The sequence below is a fragment of the Neoarius graeffei genome, chromosome 12, assembly GCF_027579695.1.
Source record: "Neoarius graeffei isolate fNeoGra1 chromosome 12, fNeoGra1.pri, whole genome shotgun sequence".
Lineage (NCBI taxonomy): Eukaryota > Metazoa > Chordata > Actinopteri > Siluriformes > Ariidae > Neoarius > Neoarius graeffei.
In genome coordinates this window covers 69,414,017-69,431,143 of record NC_083580.1, presented here as the reverse complement: position 1 = coordinate 69,431,143, position 17,127 = coordinate 69,414,017, and the positions used below count along the sequence as shown (strand labels likewise).

Below are 17,127 nucleotides of genomic sequence, written 5' to 3'. Positions count from 1 at the left end.
CCATACATTTAGGGTTTTATTTAACCAGGTGTCAGACATTTTATGTGTTTTGAAACTCTCACACTGACATTTTACAATCAACAAAGGATAATAGAACATTATTTTATCCACGTTCACTGGATATGAGCAATCGCGTGCTCTGATTGGCTACTCGACTACTAGGCATTCAGCTCATATACCGTGAGTAGAGAAAAACAAAATGGCAGAGCGTGTTGCTGAACCGACCGAGGATGAAATAAAAACTCTACTCTCGAGTTCCGAATAACCGTGCATGCACGGCTATTTATTTTTGCGAAAAATTCCCGCCTGCACGGTCTTATTCGGGCCTACACGCTTATTCTATTTGTCAATACAAGCACGTGTGACGAATGAGCGAAAATAACACCTGAACACAGACGACTCACTACGCACATGCGCAGACACAACGAAGCACCGCCGATACACCAACAACACTGCCGGTGGTAAACAACGGTATCTATGATCGATTTCAATCCACCGAAAATTGACATGAATTTCACCCATCCAGTTCCATAAGGTAGCATATTCTTGAGATATAATAGCATAGAAGTGAATTACAATGCAATTTTTCCAAGTAATTAAATACTTATGCCAGCGGTTCAATATTGCTGGCCCTTTTCGGGTCCTGGCCGGTTCCATAGACCATAATCACGGAAATGGCCGGGAAGCAACAGTCAACAACTTTTGACTTGGTTAAGGTTAAAACACTCAATGAGTCTTAAGTATGGTAGTTGACAGTATAAATTTACAAATACAGATACGTCCTAGGAATTAATGTTACCCCAAATGACATGCATATTACATCTGTCGCTTTTGGTTCACAATCGGATCTAGGTTGGTAAGGTCAAGGTCGACAGACATTGGAACTAGGGCCAAGGGCCTCAAGAGGTGCATAAATGTCTAATAGTTTATTTGCTTGGATAAAAAAGCAATTTTACCATTTTTGCTGACTGATAATATTGTTGTGAGTTGTCAATTTCAACATAACTACTCATTATGACAAACTGCTATTTACTCAATGTTTCAGTCATGGAGAAGGATGAGTTTTCATGTGCACTTATTCCATCGGATTGTACCCATTTTGACACCAGTAGGTACGAGGCCATCAGATGTCATGGTGATGGGAACTGTTTGTTTTAGATAAAAAGAACACGAACAAGAAATTTTGACAGCCATGATATGATTTGTCTGTTTACTGAATTGATATTTGGTCTCCAAGATCTGTTCAGCATAATTTTCTAGACTACAAGTGTGCTTATCGCTTATTATATTTGTCCTAATGTGCCATCCTATACTCTTATTCCCAACTGCACTATTATTCGAAACTCGAGAATTTTCCGACCTGCATGCTTATTTCCACCCTACACTCTTATTAATTTTTGCCCATTTTGCCGCCCTACACTCTTATTCCCAACTGCGCTATTATTCGGAACTCGAGAGTACTCAAAAACAAAACCCCAAAAAATAGAATACAAAAAAAAAAGCAACAAAATTTGGAATAATAGTATTTGATGGGAAGAACGTATCTTTTTACATTTTTCAAGAATTATTGCATTTTTCACAAATTGCTACTGTCATTTCGCCGGTTTGTTTACATTCTAAGCGGAAATTATTGCGTCGGACATTTTGTACAGTTTTTATCCATCAAATTTGCAAAAAATAAAAATGCTCTTTCTCAAATTCTAGTGAATGTGGATAGAATAACACAGTTATTCCACTCACTCTCATCGTACGTGGCTTATAGCCACGTCAGCGCTACGCGCCACGTCGGCTATCAGCTCATGTACGACTCGATTTCGTGGAATAACTTGATCTCAATAACTGCTGCTGAGATTACTCAAACTCTACAGTGTTTAATCTTATACTGTGCTAAACTGATCTAGTACTCGATTATCAGGGCTCTTTAATCCCCTGAATCATTGCTCAATTACAGAAATAATTTTTATAAACAAATTTATTATTGAATAGAGGTTGAATCTCTTTTACAATATCTAGTTTCACAGTTTAGGGCACAAAGTCTCTGCATTTCTTTTTCGCTCAGCTGAAAGTCAAAGATCCTGCTGTTCTCTCGAACGCTTTGTGGCTGTGATGAGCGAGGCAGAACAGAGATGCCTTGCTGAATGGCCCACCGGAGTAACAGCTGAGCTGGAGTTCGTCCACAGCTCTCAGCCACATCCTTCACCTCCGGCTCCTCCAGGAGCGCACCCTTTCCGAGAGATGAGTACGCTTGGAAGTGAATGCCTGCCTCTTTGCATATGCCCCTGAGTTGTTTTTGAACTAGTTTCGGATGACACTCCATTTGCAGCACTGCTGGAGGCACACGGCAGCTTTCTAGCAGCTCTAAAAGATGTCTCACAGTGTAGTTCGAGACCCCTATGGCCTTGAACTTCCCACTATTGTAGAGTTCCTCCAGGACAGCCCAGCTCTGCAAGCGATACTTGGCATGAAGGGGATCTGTTGGTTCTAAACCTGCAATTCCAGGCCAGTGCACCAGATACAGGTCGATGTATTCACAACCCAGCTGGTGCAGACTCCTCAAGCAGCCATCTTTGGCTCTGGGACCATGGTCTTCCGGGCCAAGTTTGCTGATGAGGAACACATCAGAACGCACAAGGCCATGCTTGGGCAGGAGCTCCCTGATGACTTTCCCTAGATTACCTTCGTTGTCGTATACTGCAGCCGTATCAAAGGCACGATAGCCTGCGTCAAGGGCAACACTGACGGACTTGTACAGCTCTCCATAAGTGTGCAGCTTGTATGTGCCCAGACCCAAGAGAGGAATCTGTGTGCCAGAGTTGAGAGCAACTGTACTCACACTAGACTGCATCTGAGAAAAAGGTTCATCAAGTGAGACAAGATGAAGGAACTCAGTTTGCCTTTAGGTTCTCAACCTTGGGGTTACGACCTCCTGTAGGATTTCCTGAGATGCAGAAAGGGGCACAGAAATTTTTTTAACCAACTCTTATTCAAAGTGTGCATATAAACTTTGTGAACGTTAATAATTAAAACAGTAAAATTATTCTTTGTACCATTTCATTTGATTTAGTACTCGTTGCTAGCCTACTTTAAAGCAAACTGCAGCAGCACCCATCGCAACGTTCATGTTAATCAAAGACGCCTTTCCACCAGATGCTGCTATTTAAAATAAAATAAATATTTTTGTCTTGGGCGGCACGGTAGTGTAGTGGTTAGCGCTGTCGCCTCACAGCAAGAAGGTCTGGGTTCGAGCCCCGGAGCCGGCGAGGGCCTTTCTGTGTGGAGTTTGCATGTTCTCCCCGTGTCCGCGTGGGTTTCCTCCGGGTGCTCCGGTTTCCCCCACAGTCCAAAGACATGCAGGTTAGGTTAACTGGTGACTCTAAATTGACCGTAGGTGTGAATGTGAGTGTGAATGGTTGTCTGTGTCTATGTGTCAGCCCTGTGATGACCTGGCGACTTGTCCAGGGTGTACCCCGCCTTTCACCCGTAGTCAGCTGGGATAGGCTCCAGCTTGCCTGCGACCCTGTAGAACAGGATAAAGCGGCTAGAGAGATAATGAGATGAGATGAGATTTTTGTCTTGTCTTATAAGTAGAAACCCTACAAAAGACAATATTCATGCTATATTTTGTTTTGCATGCCCAAAATCTACACATGTATGATCCATGTATCAATCTGTAGCCGACTGCTGTAGTACACACTGTGGCATCGTTTAACATTCAAACTTTGTGATCATATAAAATGGTAATGAGCGTTTTTAAGGATTACAGATATTTGCTAAGCCAGTGCAAAAAAAAAAAAAAAAAAAAGCTGCGCTATACTTCATGCATAAAATTGTGCTTCATGAGCACAATAATATTGCATGAAATGCAATACGTGAACCTGATTAAACCAACAAACCCAACCATTTGCTCCCACTTGTTTATGGGATGCAGGTTTTAGTAGCCTTGTGGCAATTTCATTTGGAAAACAGATGTACACTTTCAACTAGATAACCTGACTTTGGGAAGATGCAGTGAGACGCATAAACCCAGGTCTTTCATGACACAAAGTGAGTCATAAAAGCTTAATTAAATGTGTAAATAATAAACCCCCCACCACCTTTTTTTTTTTTTTAAACAGTTTAACAATTAAAATGGGATGTTTTTATACTAAAATTTGTTCAGATAAATGTTAGTCTAGTTGTTTTGCATTCTGTGGACTGAATGAAGGAATGAATTCTCAGTGAATTACTGTAAACCAGTATGCCTATTACTTCTACTAATCCCTCCACTCTCAGAAAATAAAGTACATTATTGTACCTTTAGGGGTACAACAGCTTGTTATTGGGGTAGTGCCCTTTAAGGTACTTACTGTATTTGTGCCATTTATATACTGTTTGGGAAGATCCATCCATTATCCGTAACCACTTATCCTGTGCAGGGTTGCGGGCAAGCTGGAGCCTATCCCAGCTGACTATGGGCGATTGGCGGGGTACACCCTGGACAAGTCGCCAGATCATCGCAGAGCTGACACATAGAGACAAACAACCATTCATATGCACGGTCAATTTAGAGCCACCAATTAACCTAACCTGCATGTCTTTGGACTGTAGGGGAAACTGGAGCACCCGGAAGAAACCCACGCAGACACAGTGAAAACATGCAAACTCCACACAGAAAGGCCGCGTCGGCCACTGGGCTCGAACCCAGAACCTTCTTGCTGTGAGGCGACAGTGCTAACCACTACACCACCGCGCCACGTGTTTGGGAACATGTATGTACCTTTTTGGCCCTAAATACGTACACAATTACTTTGAGGTCCAATAATGAGGCCTAGAGGGTACATACGTGTAGATTGTACCTTGGGTGTCTCTACCAGTGTATCGACCAAATCAGCAACTGGATGTCACAAAATTTTCTCCAGCTGAACACAGATAAAACAGAAGTAATTCTATTTGGAAAAAAGATGAAAGACTCAGGATTACCACTATTCTTGACACAAAGGGGATTAAAACAAAAGATATGGTTAAAAGTCTTGATGTTTTCATTGACAGCGAGCTAAACTTTGACAGTCACATGAAAGCAATCACTAAATCGGCATTTTATCACCTAAAAAACATTTCCAAACTAAGAGGACTTATGTCAAAAAATCTCATCTCATCTCATTATCTCTAGCCGCTTCATCCTGTCCTACAGGGTCGCAGGCAAGCTGGAGCCTATCCCAGCTGACTACGGGCGAGAGGCGGGCTACACCCTGGACAAGTCGCCAGGTCATCACAGGGCTGACACATATGGCCCTTTTCCACTACCCTTTTTCAGCTCACTTCAGCTCGCTTCAGCTCACTTCAGCCCGACACGGCTCGCGTTTCAACTACCAGCACGACTCAGGTCGCTTCAGCCCTGCTTAGCCCCTAAAACTCGCACGGTTTTGGAGTGGGGCTGAAGCGAGCCAAACCGAGCTGAGTGAGGCTGGGGGCGTGAGCAGACACTCCCCTGTGCACTGATTGGTGAGGAGGAGTGTCCTCACATGCCCACACTCGCCCCACAAGCACGCTGGGATCTGTAAACACCGTAAACCCGGAAGAAGAAAAATTACGAATTACGAGAATTTCTGAAGCCTTATGTGCCTCGCCTCATCTATACGCTCTTGCCAGTATCTGTCCGCGTTGTCGGTGACAACAAGCCACAGCACCAAGACCAGCAACACTAACGACTCCATGTCCTCCATGTTTATTGTTTACTATCCGGGTCGTGAGACTACCGCTTAAAAGCTCACTGATGTCACTGTTTGCGCTGCTTAACGACATCACGTGACGTCCACCCACTTTCGCTAACTCCACCCAATGTGTCCACCCACTTCCAGCCAGCACGGTTCAGCGTGGTTGTAGTCGAAATGCAACTCCAACAGCCCTGCTCAGCTCGACTCAGCACGGCACGGCTCAGCCCAACTCAGCCGCGTTTGTAGTGGAAAAGCAGCATTAGACACAGACAACCATTCACACTCACACCTACGGTCAATTTAGATTCACCAGTTAACCTAACCTGCATGTCTTTGGACTGTGGGGGAAACCGGAGCACCCGGAGGAAACCCACACGGACACGGGGAGAACATGCAAACTCCGCACAGAAAGGCCCTCGCCGGCCACGGGGCTCGAACCCGGACCTTCTTGCTGTGAGGCGACAGCGCTAACCACTACACCACCGTGCCGCCCATGTCAAAAAATGATCTGGAAAAACGTATACATGCCTTCATCTCTAGTAGGGTTGATTACTGCAATGGCCTTTTCACAGGCCTGCCAAAAAAGACCATCAAACGACTTCAGGTGATTCAAAATGCAGCGGCTAGGGTTCTCACACGAACAAAAAGAACAGAGCACATTACTCCAATTCTAAGGTCCCTTCACTGGCTTCCAGTAAGCTACAGAATTGACTTTAAAGCATTGCTGCTGGTGTACAAATCTCTAAATGGTACAGGGCCCAATTACCTCGCTGATATGTTGCAGCGGCCTAACCCAATCAGATCTACCAGATCGCAGCAGCAAAATTTACTGGTAAAACCTGTTGTTAAAACAAAGTGTGGTGAAGCAGCTTTTAGCTACTATGCAGTACAGCTATGGAACCAACTCCCAGAGGGCATCAAACATGCTCCTGCTGTTGGCAGCTTCAAATCTAGACTAAAGACCAAGCTGTTCTCAGATGCTTTCTGCTAACTGATAAATATCATCATCTTTACATGTTTTAAACTTTACTTAACTTTTATTCTGCTCTTTTTACGGAGCTTTCTCTCTTCTTCCCCCTTTATTTTATGTAATTTTATTTTCTATTGTTTACTGTTTTGCTTTTACCTCTGTAAAGCACATTGAACTGCCACTGGGTATGAAATGCGCTATATAAATAAACTTGCCTTGCCTTGGGGGAGAGAAATGGATTCCTACCGTACCCCTATTTCTGACAGTGTTCTAATCCCTATTAAAAATAGTATCACTGGCTACAAAATGTTAAGAGCAGCTGCTTTAGGAGTGTCATAATATTACTTCAAGAAGAAACTGGAAGTAGTGCAGTCAGTCTCTCTCTCACACACGTGGTCTGTTTCCTCATGCTGCTTTCTAGACAAATGAACAGCTTGAAAAATGTTTCCCTGTACTCGATGTAATCGTGTGGGATCTTTATCTGAGCTCAAAACAGCCAAACCAGTACAAATACTTACAGTATGTAAACCTGTTAAAACTCAGAACTAATTAAAAATGCCGCTCGACTTTTAAACCATGCAGGAACTTCCGCTGAACGGCTTCCGGTTGCTTAATTGCAATGTGCCCTTTGTCCACAAGAGGGCACGCGGTATCGTTTATGATTATCGAGGGACTGAAGTAATCAGCGCTTTTCATTAAAGTGCATATCCTGGACCAATTTAGTGTTTTTTTTATATGAAAGAATGTCCCTTTACACACTCATCCAGAAGGGTAATTTTGTACAAGGCCATCTGTCTACAGCAGAAAAAAATAAAATAACAAAACACGTCTGGAAAAATCCCAAGGGAGTCTGGAGCCAAATTCGTGACGTCACCTGCGGAAGCGCCAGTAGGCTGAGAGACAAACACAGGGGGCGTCGCCCCCTCGTGGCTACAGCCCCGCCCCCTCAACGGAGACATCAGATCACTTGTTTTCTTATGAAAATATGTATTATAGACATATTAATAATTTGCATTTTCAAATACGAAATATTAAGTGGTTGCGCATTGCACAAAAATACATTTCACATAAATCACAGCACGGTAGAACAAATCTGATTGGTTGTTATGACAAGTGCACGGTCTCTGCAATATCCTGTAATATGCAGTCAAGTTTACAGGAAGTGTCTTTCCCCCACCGAATTAAATCAATATTGTGAATCCATTTTCTTTCTTTGTAGGCTAAGTTCATCTCCGTTTATGTTGGTGTGTGTGTTCATATATGGTCCGCTTTGTGCGTAAACAGCGTAAGAATATGTGTCGTTGACGTCACCCCCCATGCAGCGGGGGTGAAAATTCATCACTTCAGAGTATTTTGTCCCCTATACGCCTAAACTGGGATCGCGGATTAAGTGGTTCGTGTTGACTCGGTGCGAGTCAGGAAGGCTATTACTGGTGCAGCCGCGGGGTCTGTTGATTTTTTTAAATTATGATTTTGGCCGCCGAGCCAAGTACCTTAGACTTGCATTGACGTTTTGTTTTCATGCCACGGAGCTATTTATATGTATTTTAAATTTAAAGGACTTGCCTGTAGGTTTGTGTGTGTTGTTTTATGTTTGGCATCTTTCCGGTTTGTCTGTGAGAAAATTGGAGGGGAGGGTTAACAGGTGGGCACGGGCGTTGATAAAGCGCAACTGCCCTGGTAATATGTCACATGATTTTCCCGGACTAAAGCAACCTTCGGGGCCGTGGTTTTGTGGTTGGCGCAGTTAATTGTTTGAAACACGTTGTCAGACCGCCATCACTACTACACACTATATGAAAAATATTTGCCCCCTTGCGATTTCTAATTGCCCCCTTAGTAAACTGTTCCTGGCGCCGGGCCTGGTATAGCCTCTCTTATTTCTTACCCTGGCAACAGTCAACTTGTGAATTGCCGATTTTCTTTGTCTTTTTCTCGGCTCTGCTTGGTCCTTGGCTTCGAGGGCCTCAGTGGATGCGGCGCTTCGCCTTCTGTCAGGGGAGACGAACACGGCTGGCTCCTTTGGTGACGCTGACACAAATGGAGACGGTGTTGCTTTGGGCGTTCTAACAGATGGAACTGCATCTTTTTTCAGATCAAGTTGCTTCTTGAAGCCCATTTCCCACTGCAAATAGTTCTCAAAGTCATCGGGCTTTATCAAGTGAGCCCCGCATATGATGCTGTGGTCTGTTGCATGTTGCCAGTTTTTCCGGGTGCCTCGCACGAAGCGCTCCCATTTCTCTCTCGTTGTCTGGTCTTTTGGAAAACGATGAGTACTAATCCCATCAACATTGGTGTTGCTACACCCTCCTACGATACATCTGTTAACCATTTTAATAATTACATGATAACGTTGAAGAAATTTGCAGAAAACCACCAGGTCGTTTTCTCATAAACAAACCAACGCTGACATGGGATTCAGAAGGCCGCACGTGACGTCACGAAAATCAATATTTGCCGGGAAATCCAAATGCCAAGTTTTTTCAGAGGCAGACGAATTCGCCTCAAATGGCTTGATTTCAACTGAATTTTTCTGGTATTGTGCAAGGTAAAAGAGATTGCACAAAATGTGACAGATATTTGACTAATGTTTAATATAAAATGAGAATTACATTGATCTTGCTCCTAAATATACCAAAGATGTTCCCTTTAAAACCAAAACACAGATGTCGTATGGAGCCTTTTTTAAATTTAAAAAAAAAAAAAAAAAAAATCAGCTAGACTTTATACAAGATTTCAACAACTGACAAGGGAATTTATTCACTTGTGCCCCAATCCTGCACATTTTACACTACGTTCAGACTGCAACCTGAAACGACCCATATCCGATTTGTTGTGAAATCTGATTTTTTTGTTAGGCCGTTCACATTACCAATTATATGAGACTTGTATGCGATCTCCAATATGAACGGAAAACGACCCAAAAGTGTCCCGCATGTGCAAATTGACACATAATAAGCACATCTACGTAATACGGAAAAAAAAGCGCACTCATGTTTAATGATTTCTTTTTTGTTTGTTTAATTATCTGGTTAGTGTTAAAGTGTGAGGTCTCGTGTGTGTTTTTGTTTCTGAACTGAAATGAAAACGTGTAGCCTGGTAACGAGGGTTGACTCCTAAGTGTCTCTCTAATTTCTATATAAGTGCACTACATGTTACTAGGAAGTAATGGATTTTTAAACTCTCTATATAGTGCACTCGAGCTTCAGTAGGCAGTCATTTGGGATACGGCCGCTGTATTACCAAACTCTTAATTCAGGCTTAATAATTTGCACATATTTATTTCGTCATATTAATAAACTTTTTCTACATTTTTATAAATATTTATTTAGATTGTTTATAGCCAGCTGAATTCTGCAACTTCTCTCAGCGCTGGCTCAAGGTGCAGAAACACCAGTGCAGTTTGCTATGGAGATGAGGCGAGACCTGGCGATGTGGTTTTTGTGGCGGCGGCGGAACTCTCACAATAATCTGATTAACAGCAGACTAATGAGACCGAAGGGTTGTAGATGTCTGATAAAAAAGAAAAAACTGACAATATTCAATATAAGACATAATCGAAAGAGACCGAAAGTGTCAAATTACTGGAAATTTTCAGAACAATCTTGTAATACAGGATGGTTTAAGTTATAAATCAGTTATAGAAACTGTTATTTAATCAGGCTAACAGATAAACATCCAGGTCCCTACCAAATCCACCATTAGCTTGATCAATTCTATAAAAGTCTATTTAAATTCTGAAAACTGTACAAATGTTTTCCACCAAAAAGAGGCGGGATTAGCCAACGCAGAATAGTGACGTTTGTCTCTTGTTGATGACGTGTAGGTCGCATGAATGCGACCTGTCCGGTCAGACTGCAGTCGCATGTGAAAATATCGGATATGCATCGGAATTAGGACCACATATCCAAGCGGCCTGGGTCGCATGTGAAAAAAAATCGGATCGGTGTCGTTCAGATTGTCAATAACAAATCGGATACAGGTCGCATATGGGCAAAAAAAATCGGATATGGGTCGTTTCAGGGTGCAGTCTGAACGTAGTCTTAGTGTTTTCCCTGCTGGAACAAACCCACTTCAACTCAGAAAAGGCTGTTCATTAAATAATTACGAGACTCGTGTTTTGGAGTACAGGGATAACACTAAAATGTGCAGGACTGGAGATTCTCATGGGCCAGGACTGGGAACCCCATTTCCACCAACGTGAACTTGGTGCTAGTGTCACTAGCGAGAGACCCACGATAGGGCCATGTCATTTTTCCAGCCATGTTAGCACCAAGCCCAACAACAACAGTGGACTACTGGATTATGCAGACAAAATGTTACACTTCTAAATGGAAGCCACAAAGTTTTTGTTGGTCAAAAATAATCCTGCCCCAAGCACCAAGTGGTTCTTGACCAGCAAAGTGTTGGTTCTACTCTTGAGTAAGTTTGCCTGGTCGAGAGCCAATTCTCTGGCTGACGAAATGTGAATAACTGGTTCGAGATTAGGCTCCAGCGCTGAATCAGTCCTTGAACTGCCTTGGTGGTAAAAGGGAATCAAAGAACAATAAGTTAGGTCAGTAATTTTTTCAAACTTTTTTTTTTTTTTCAGCAGCAGCAATCCCTTCTATTCATCATCAGCTTTATCCTGGTCAGATGGTTCTGGCTTATCCACTGAACCTGAGGTGGGAATACACCCTAGACGGGACCCCACTCAATTCCAGTGCTTCAGATACACATTTCACACCAGGAGCAAATTTAGGAAAACTAATTCACCATTGTGGGATGTTTTTGGGAGGGAAGAACAACACCAGAGGAAGCCCATTTAGACAGAACACAGTGAACAGTAACCCAAGCTCAGGATCAAAAAAACCCTGGAGCTGTGACACAGCAATGCTTCAAATGTTCAAAAAAAAAAAAAAAAGGGGGTGGGGGGAATCCATTGACTCCCTTATGCTTAATAAAAAGTCGTTCAATTTATGAACACAGTCCAGTCCAACTCGTCAAATATTAGACACACTCAAATATGGACCAATAGTTTCATTTATTGAAGTCATTTAGGATTTCATTCATGACCTTTCCACCCATTGAACCCAAACTAGATGTGCCGTGCTAAATATAAATTCAGAACAATCCATTAAAATAAAACGCAAATTAGACTGAAGTCCTGAGATTTGGATAAAATCTATTTAATTAAAATGAGCCAAAGAAGTCAGAACCTACTTAAAATTCTTCCTGGGTAGTGAGATAAAATAAACTAGGCTGGTAAGTCCAACACCACATCTCTGGTACCTTTATTGTACCTCGTGAAGTTTACAATGACTTTTTGATGTAACTTCAGTAGTAGGCCTTTGAGAGTGCTTACACATTATATTGTACCTTGAGGAACATAAATATACTTGTACTTTCTCCCCCCATAGTGAAAGAGCATGGAAACTAAGGCTACGTTCACACTGCAGGCTGAAGTGACTCAAATCCGATCTTTTCGCCCATATGTGACCTGTATCCGATCTTTTATTGACAATATGAACGACACCGATCCGATTTTTTCAAATCCGACCCAGGCCGTTTGGATATGTGGTCCTAATTCCGATTCCTATCCGCTCTTTTCATATGCGACTTCAGTCTGAACCGCCAGGTCGCATTCATCCGACTTACACGTCATCAACAAGCCACAAACGTCACTATTCTGCGCTGAAGTAGGCGGCGGGTCTCTCAAAAAAAAGTTACAACAACATGGCGCATAATCACGGGCGCAGATAAAGGGTGGGACTCGTCCCACCCAGATTTAAATTCACCTCGTTCGGTCCCCCCCCCACTTATAGGGAGGAAAAAACGTCTATGCTGTCTTTCTTTGCATAAGGCAAACCTCACGGAAAAATCAAAAGACTAATTACCATTCGGTTTATTGAGGTGCACAGCAGTGTATACATAGTTGCAACAACTCACATAAAACAAAGACTGATATTCGGTTGGTTGAGCTGCGCAGACTGCACAGGTTGCGAGCTCGAGCTTGGTTGCTATGGTAACCCACAACAAGTTTGACAGGCATATCGGGGTTGGGGTTGGTTTGCTGGCAGCTTTGTCGCCCCCAGTTCAAAAAACGTATCTGCGCCTCTGCGCATGACATCAATGCGAGGGACGCGTCGGGCTGTGAAGGTTCTGAATCTTCTCAATGGAAGGACGCAGAGGTTAGGGAGCTGATTTCCATTTGGGGGGATACAGCTATTCAAGCTAGATTGGATGGGTCATACCGCAACCGGGCGGTTTTACTTCCGTAAACACTGGCCATGCTCACTGCGTGTGACATCGTCGTATCCTGCAATGCACATGTGGAACACTTTTAGGTCGCTTTTCGTTCATACTGAGGATCACATACAAGTCGCATATATTTGTTAATGTGAACGACCTCACAAAAAAATCGGATTTCACAAAAAAATCGGAATTGAGCATTAAGCCTTGCAGTGTGAACGTAGCGCAAGATTTATTTTGCCACCTTTAAATCTCTGTACTGCTACAGCTGCCTCAACTTCCATTATTAAGGGGATTCACTATAAAGTGACACCAAACTTCCAGGACCTCGGAGTACTGATGTACATAAGGTGTAAAAATGATCTGGCCTTGACAGAAACACTTCACAAGAACTGGTTATCAAGATACAAATGATAGAACTGCATACAGGCCTCCATTAGGAGCCAGAACTTTCAGCTAGATTGGTGTAAAAGCTCACTGCTATTGAACTCAAGCGCAACCGAGAAGGACTTTAATAACGCACATCTTTTTGTAAAAATACAGAAGACATCCAGCACATAACATCAGAGCTGTCTTTATTCACATGTTCCATACATGAACAGACACACCCTGTACATTTACAGGAGACATGTTTGTTAAAAACATGATTAACTGAGCAGGGGGGGAAAAATTGTTCAGTTCAATTCTCCAACTTTTATATAATATTACTCTTGGTTAAATTTTGCATATTGTTTCTCACCTAGTAATCAGTCCAAGAACCTAGAACCCTTTGTCAGTAAATTTCCATTGCAGCACTTAAGGCCAGAATATGTTCTGAAAGTGAGTCATATGCACGCAAGCTCTTACTGAGATAAATCCCTTTGAAAATCCTTAATTTCAAGTGTAGCACTTTCCCTGATTCTACAAAGTGAACAATGAACAGCACGTTCTCCTCCCGCTACTGATGGTAGCGTGCCCTCAAGCAAAGCAGCTAACCCCAACTGCTTTCTGGATACTGCAGCACAGCTTCCCACTGCTCTGCATGTGTGTGTGCGTGCTCATATCCCCAGATGGGTTAGATGCAGAGAAAGAATTTCACTGTGCTCTAGTTTACATGACAAATAAAGGCTTTTAAAAAAATAAATAAATGCTGCAATCTCTAAATATAAGCACAAAACAGCAGTTTACTGCCAAAATATTCATACATCTACAGATGGCTGATAATCAGATTTGACTTTTTCGAGTTCTAGTACACAAGTGTTTATGATCAGCCTGTTTAGAAAATGTGAATATTAAAAAAAAAAACGTATCAGCTAACTAGCAATTAAGAGAACTCTTCAAGGCACTGGTAAACCATAGACAAATTTGGGACCCAGAGCCAGTGTGTTTTTAGAAACCTGGTAGTCTGGTTTGGCCAGTACAAGGAGTAGTGGTTTGTAATAAAATCACTTAATGTTTTATACTGTACTTTAGATTCGTGAGTAGAACAATGTTTTTATGATGTCACTAATATGCTGAATCAGGTATTGTTAAAATAATAAACGTAATTTACACAATTTTCCATTTACTCCAAATTCAATCAGCCAAAACATGTTTGATGCCTGAAATTTTACTCTTCAGTTTTGTACTCAAGTATTAAGGCAAATACAAATATCAAGTAAAATGATATTTTCACCCCAAAAGAAATCCATAAACAGACTTCAAACAACGTTCTACAAGTGACAAAGTCAAATGTTTAAATACAGGCATCAACTATATTTCACTAATCGCACCATTATTTACAACCCCGATTCCAAAAAAGTTGGGACAAAGTACAAATTGTAAATAAAAACGGAATGCAATAATTTACAAATCTCAAAAACTGACATTGTATTCACAATAGAACATAGACAACATATCAAATGTCGAAAGTGAGACATTTTGAAATTTCATGACAGCAACACATCTCAAAAAAGTTGGGACAGGGGCAATAAGAGGCTGGAAAAGTTAAAGGTACAAAAAAGGAACAGCTGGAGGATCAAATTGCAACTCATTAGGTCAATTGGCAATAGGTCATTAACATGACTGGGTATAAAAAGAGCATCTTGGAGTGGCAGCGGCTCTCAGAAGTAAAGATGGGAAGAGGATCACCAATCCCCCTAATTCTGCACTGACAAATAGTGGAGCGATATCAGAAAGGAGTTCAACAGTGTACGATTGCAAAGAGTTTGAACATATCATCATCTACAGTGTATAATATCATCAAAAGATTCAGAGAATCTGGAATAATCTCTGTGCGTAAGGGTCAAGGCCAGAAAACCATACCGGGTGTCAGTGATCTTCGGGCCCTTAGACGGCACTGCATCACATACAGGCATGCTTCTGTATTGGAAATCACAAAATGGGCTCAGGAATATTTCCAGAGAACATTATCTGTGAACACAATTCACCGTGCCATCCGCCGTTGCCAGCTAAAACTCTATAGTACAAAGAAGAAGCCGTATCTAAACATGATCCAGAAGCACAGACGTCTTCTCTGGGCCAAGGCTCATTTAAAATGGACTGTGGCAAAGTGGAAAACTGTTCTGTGGTCAGACGAATCAAAATTTGAAGTTTTTTATGGAAATCAGGGACGCCGTGTCATTCGGACTAAAGAGGAGAAGGACGACCCAAGTTGTTATCGGCGCTCAGTTCAGAAGCCTGCATCTCTGATGGTATGGGGTTGCATTAGTGCGTGTGGCATGGGCAGCTTGCACATCTGGAAAGACACCATCAATGCTGAAAGGTATATCCAGGTTCTAGAGCAACATATGCTCCCATCCAGACGACGTCTCTTTCAGGGAAGACCTTGCATTTTCCAACATGACAATGCCAAACCACATACTGCATCAATTACAGCATCATGGCTGTGTAGAAGAAGGGTCCGGGTACTGAACTGGCCAGCCTGCAGTCCAGATCTTTCACCCATAGAAAACATTTGGCGCATCATAAAACGGAAGATACAACAAAAAAGACCTAAGACAGTTGAGCAACTAGAATCCTACATTAGACAAGAATGGGTTAACATTCCTATCCCTAAACTTGAGCAACTTGTCTCCTCAGTCCCCAGACGTTTACAGACTGTTGTAAAGAGAAAAGGGGATGTCTCACAGTGGTAAACATGGCCTTGATCGCAACAGAAACATTTACTATTAAAACCAGTTGTTAAAACAAAGTGTGGTGAAGCAGCTTTTAGCTACTATGCAGTACAGCTATGGAACCAACTGCCAGAGGACATCAAAAATGCTCCTGCTGTTGGCAGCTTCAAATCTAGGTTAAAGACCAAGCTGTTTTCAGATGCTTTCTGTTAAATAATTAATATTTTACATTTTTTTATAATCTTTTTCTCTGCATGTTTTAAATTTATTTTAACTTTATTCTATTTTATTCTGCTAGGTTTTTTTTTTTTTCCTCCTCTTTCTCTTTCTCCTTTTTCTTTTTGGCATTTAATATTTTATTTCTACTATTGTTTAATTCTTATTTTCTTTTAATTCTTTTAATTAATTATTTTAGAATAAAGATAAAATTATTTTATGTAATTTTATTTCTCTATTGTTTACTGTTTTGTTTTTACTTCTGTAAAGCACATTGAACTGCCATTGTGTATGAAATGTGCTATATAAATAAACTTGCCTTGCCTTGTCCCAACTTTGAGATGTGTTGTTGTCATGAAATTTAAAATCACCTAATTTTTCTCTTTAAATAATACATTTTCTCAGTTTAAACATTTGATATGTCATCTATGTTCTATTCTAAATAAAATATGGAATTTTGAAACTTCCACATCATTGCATTCCGTTTTTATTTACAATTTGTACTTTGTCCCAACTTTTTTGGAATCGGGGTTGTACAATTTATTTCACCATTGAAAGTAACACGAAGCGTTCACCTTAAAGCCTATTCAATAAAACCACCAAGAGAAACTATTACTAAAGAATTCCAAGGAAGGATGAAGTTCACCCCATTTCTATGAAGAAGTGCATGTTTCTTCATTGAATGTCAACAGCAATTGGCTGATACAGTGTGCTGAACTCAACTAAAGTCTCACAATTATTGGCATTCCTAGGAATTCATAAAGAGCAAAAAATTAAAGAGGGATAATCATGCTTACATTTTACTTTATGTTTACCTGAATATCTAGGAACTCTTCAATAGTCAGTCATTCATGACTTCCTGCTTTTCTGGGACGTAAATATGAGAGACAGAGAGCACAGAGGCCAAAATCTCGTCGTCATT

At 41.5% G+C, this 17,127-nt stretch overlaps 1 protein-coding gene across 1 annotated transcript; it reads right to left on the bottom strand.

The window, feature by feature from the left end:
* Nucleotides 1-3: 3 nt before the first annotated feature.
* On the bottom strand, nt 4-15,925 carry zgc:110782 (uncharacterized protein LOC541358 homolog). The gene is made up of 2 exons (XM_060936327.1): nt 7,182-15,925; nt 4-2,938 (listed from the first exon to the last, which is right to left on the bottom strand). The coding sequence occupies exon 2, from the start codon at nt 2,843-2,845 to the stop codon at nt 1,976-1,978; it is 870 nt and encodes a 289-aa protein (XP_060792310.1). The 5' UTR covers nt 2,846-2,938; nt 7,182-15,925; the 3' UTR covers nt 4-1,975.
* Nucleotides 15,926-17,127: the final 1,202 nt, after the last annotated feature.

What these genes read in the sequence shown, in the direction of transcription:
- zgc:110782 (XM_060936327.1), bottom strand. Translation starts at nt 2,845, where the DNA reads ATGCAGTCTAGTGTGAGTACAGTTGCTCTCAACTCTGGCACACAGATT.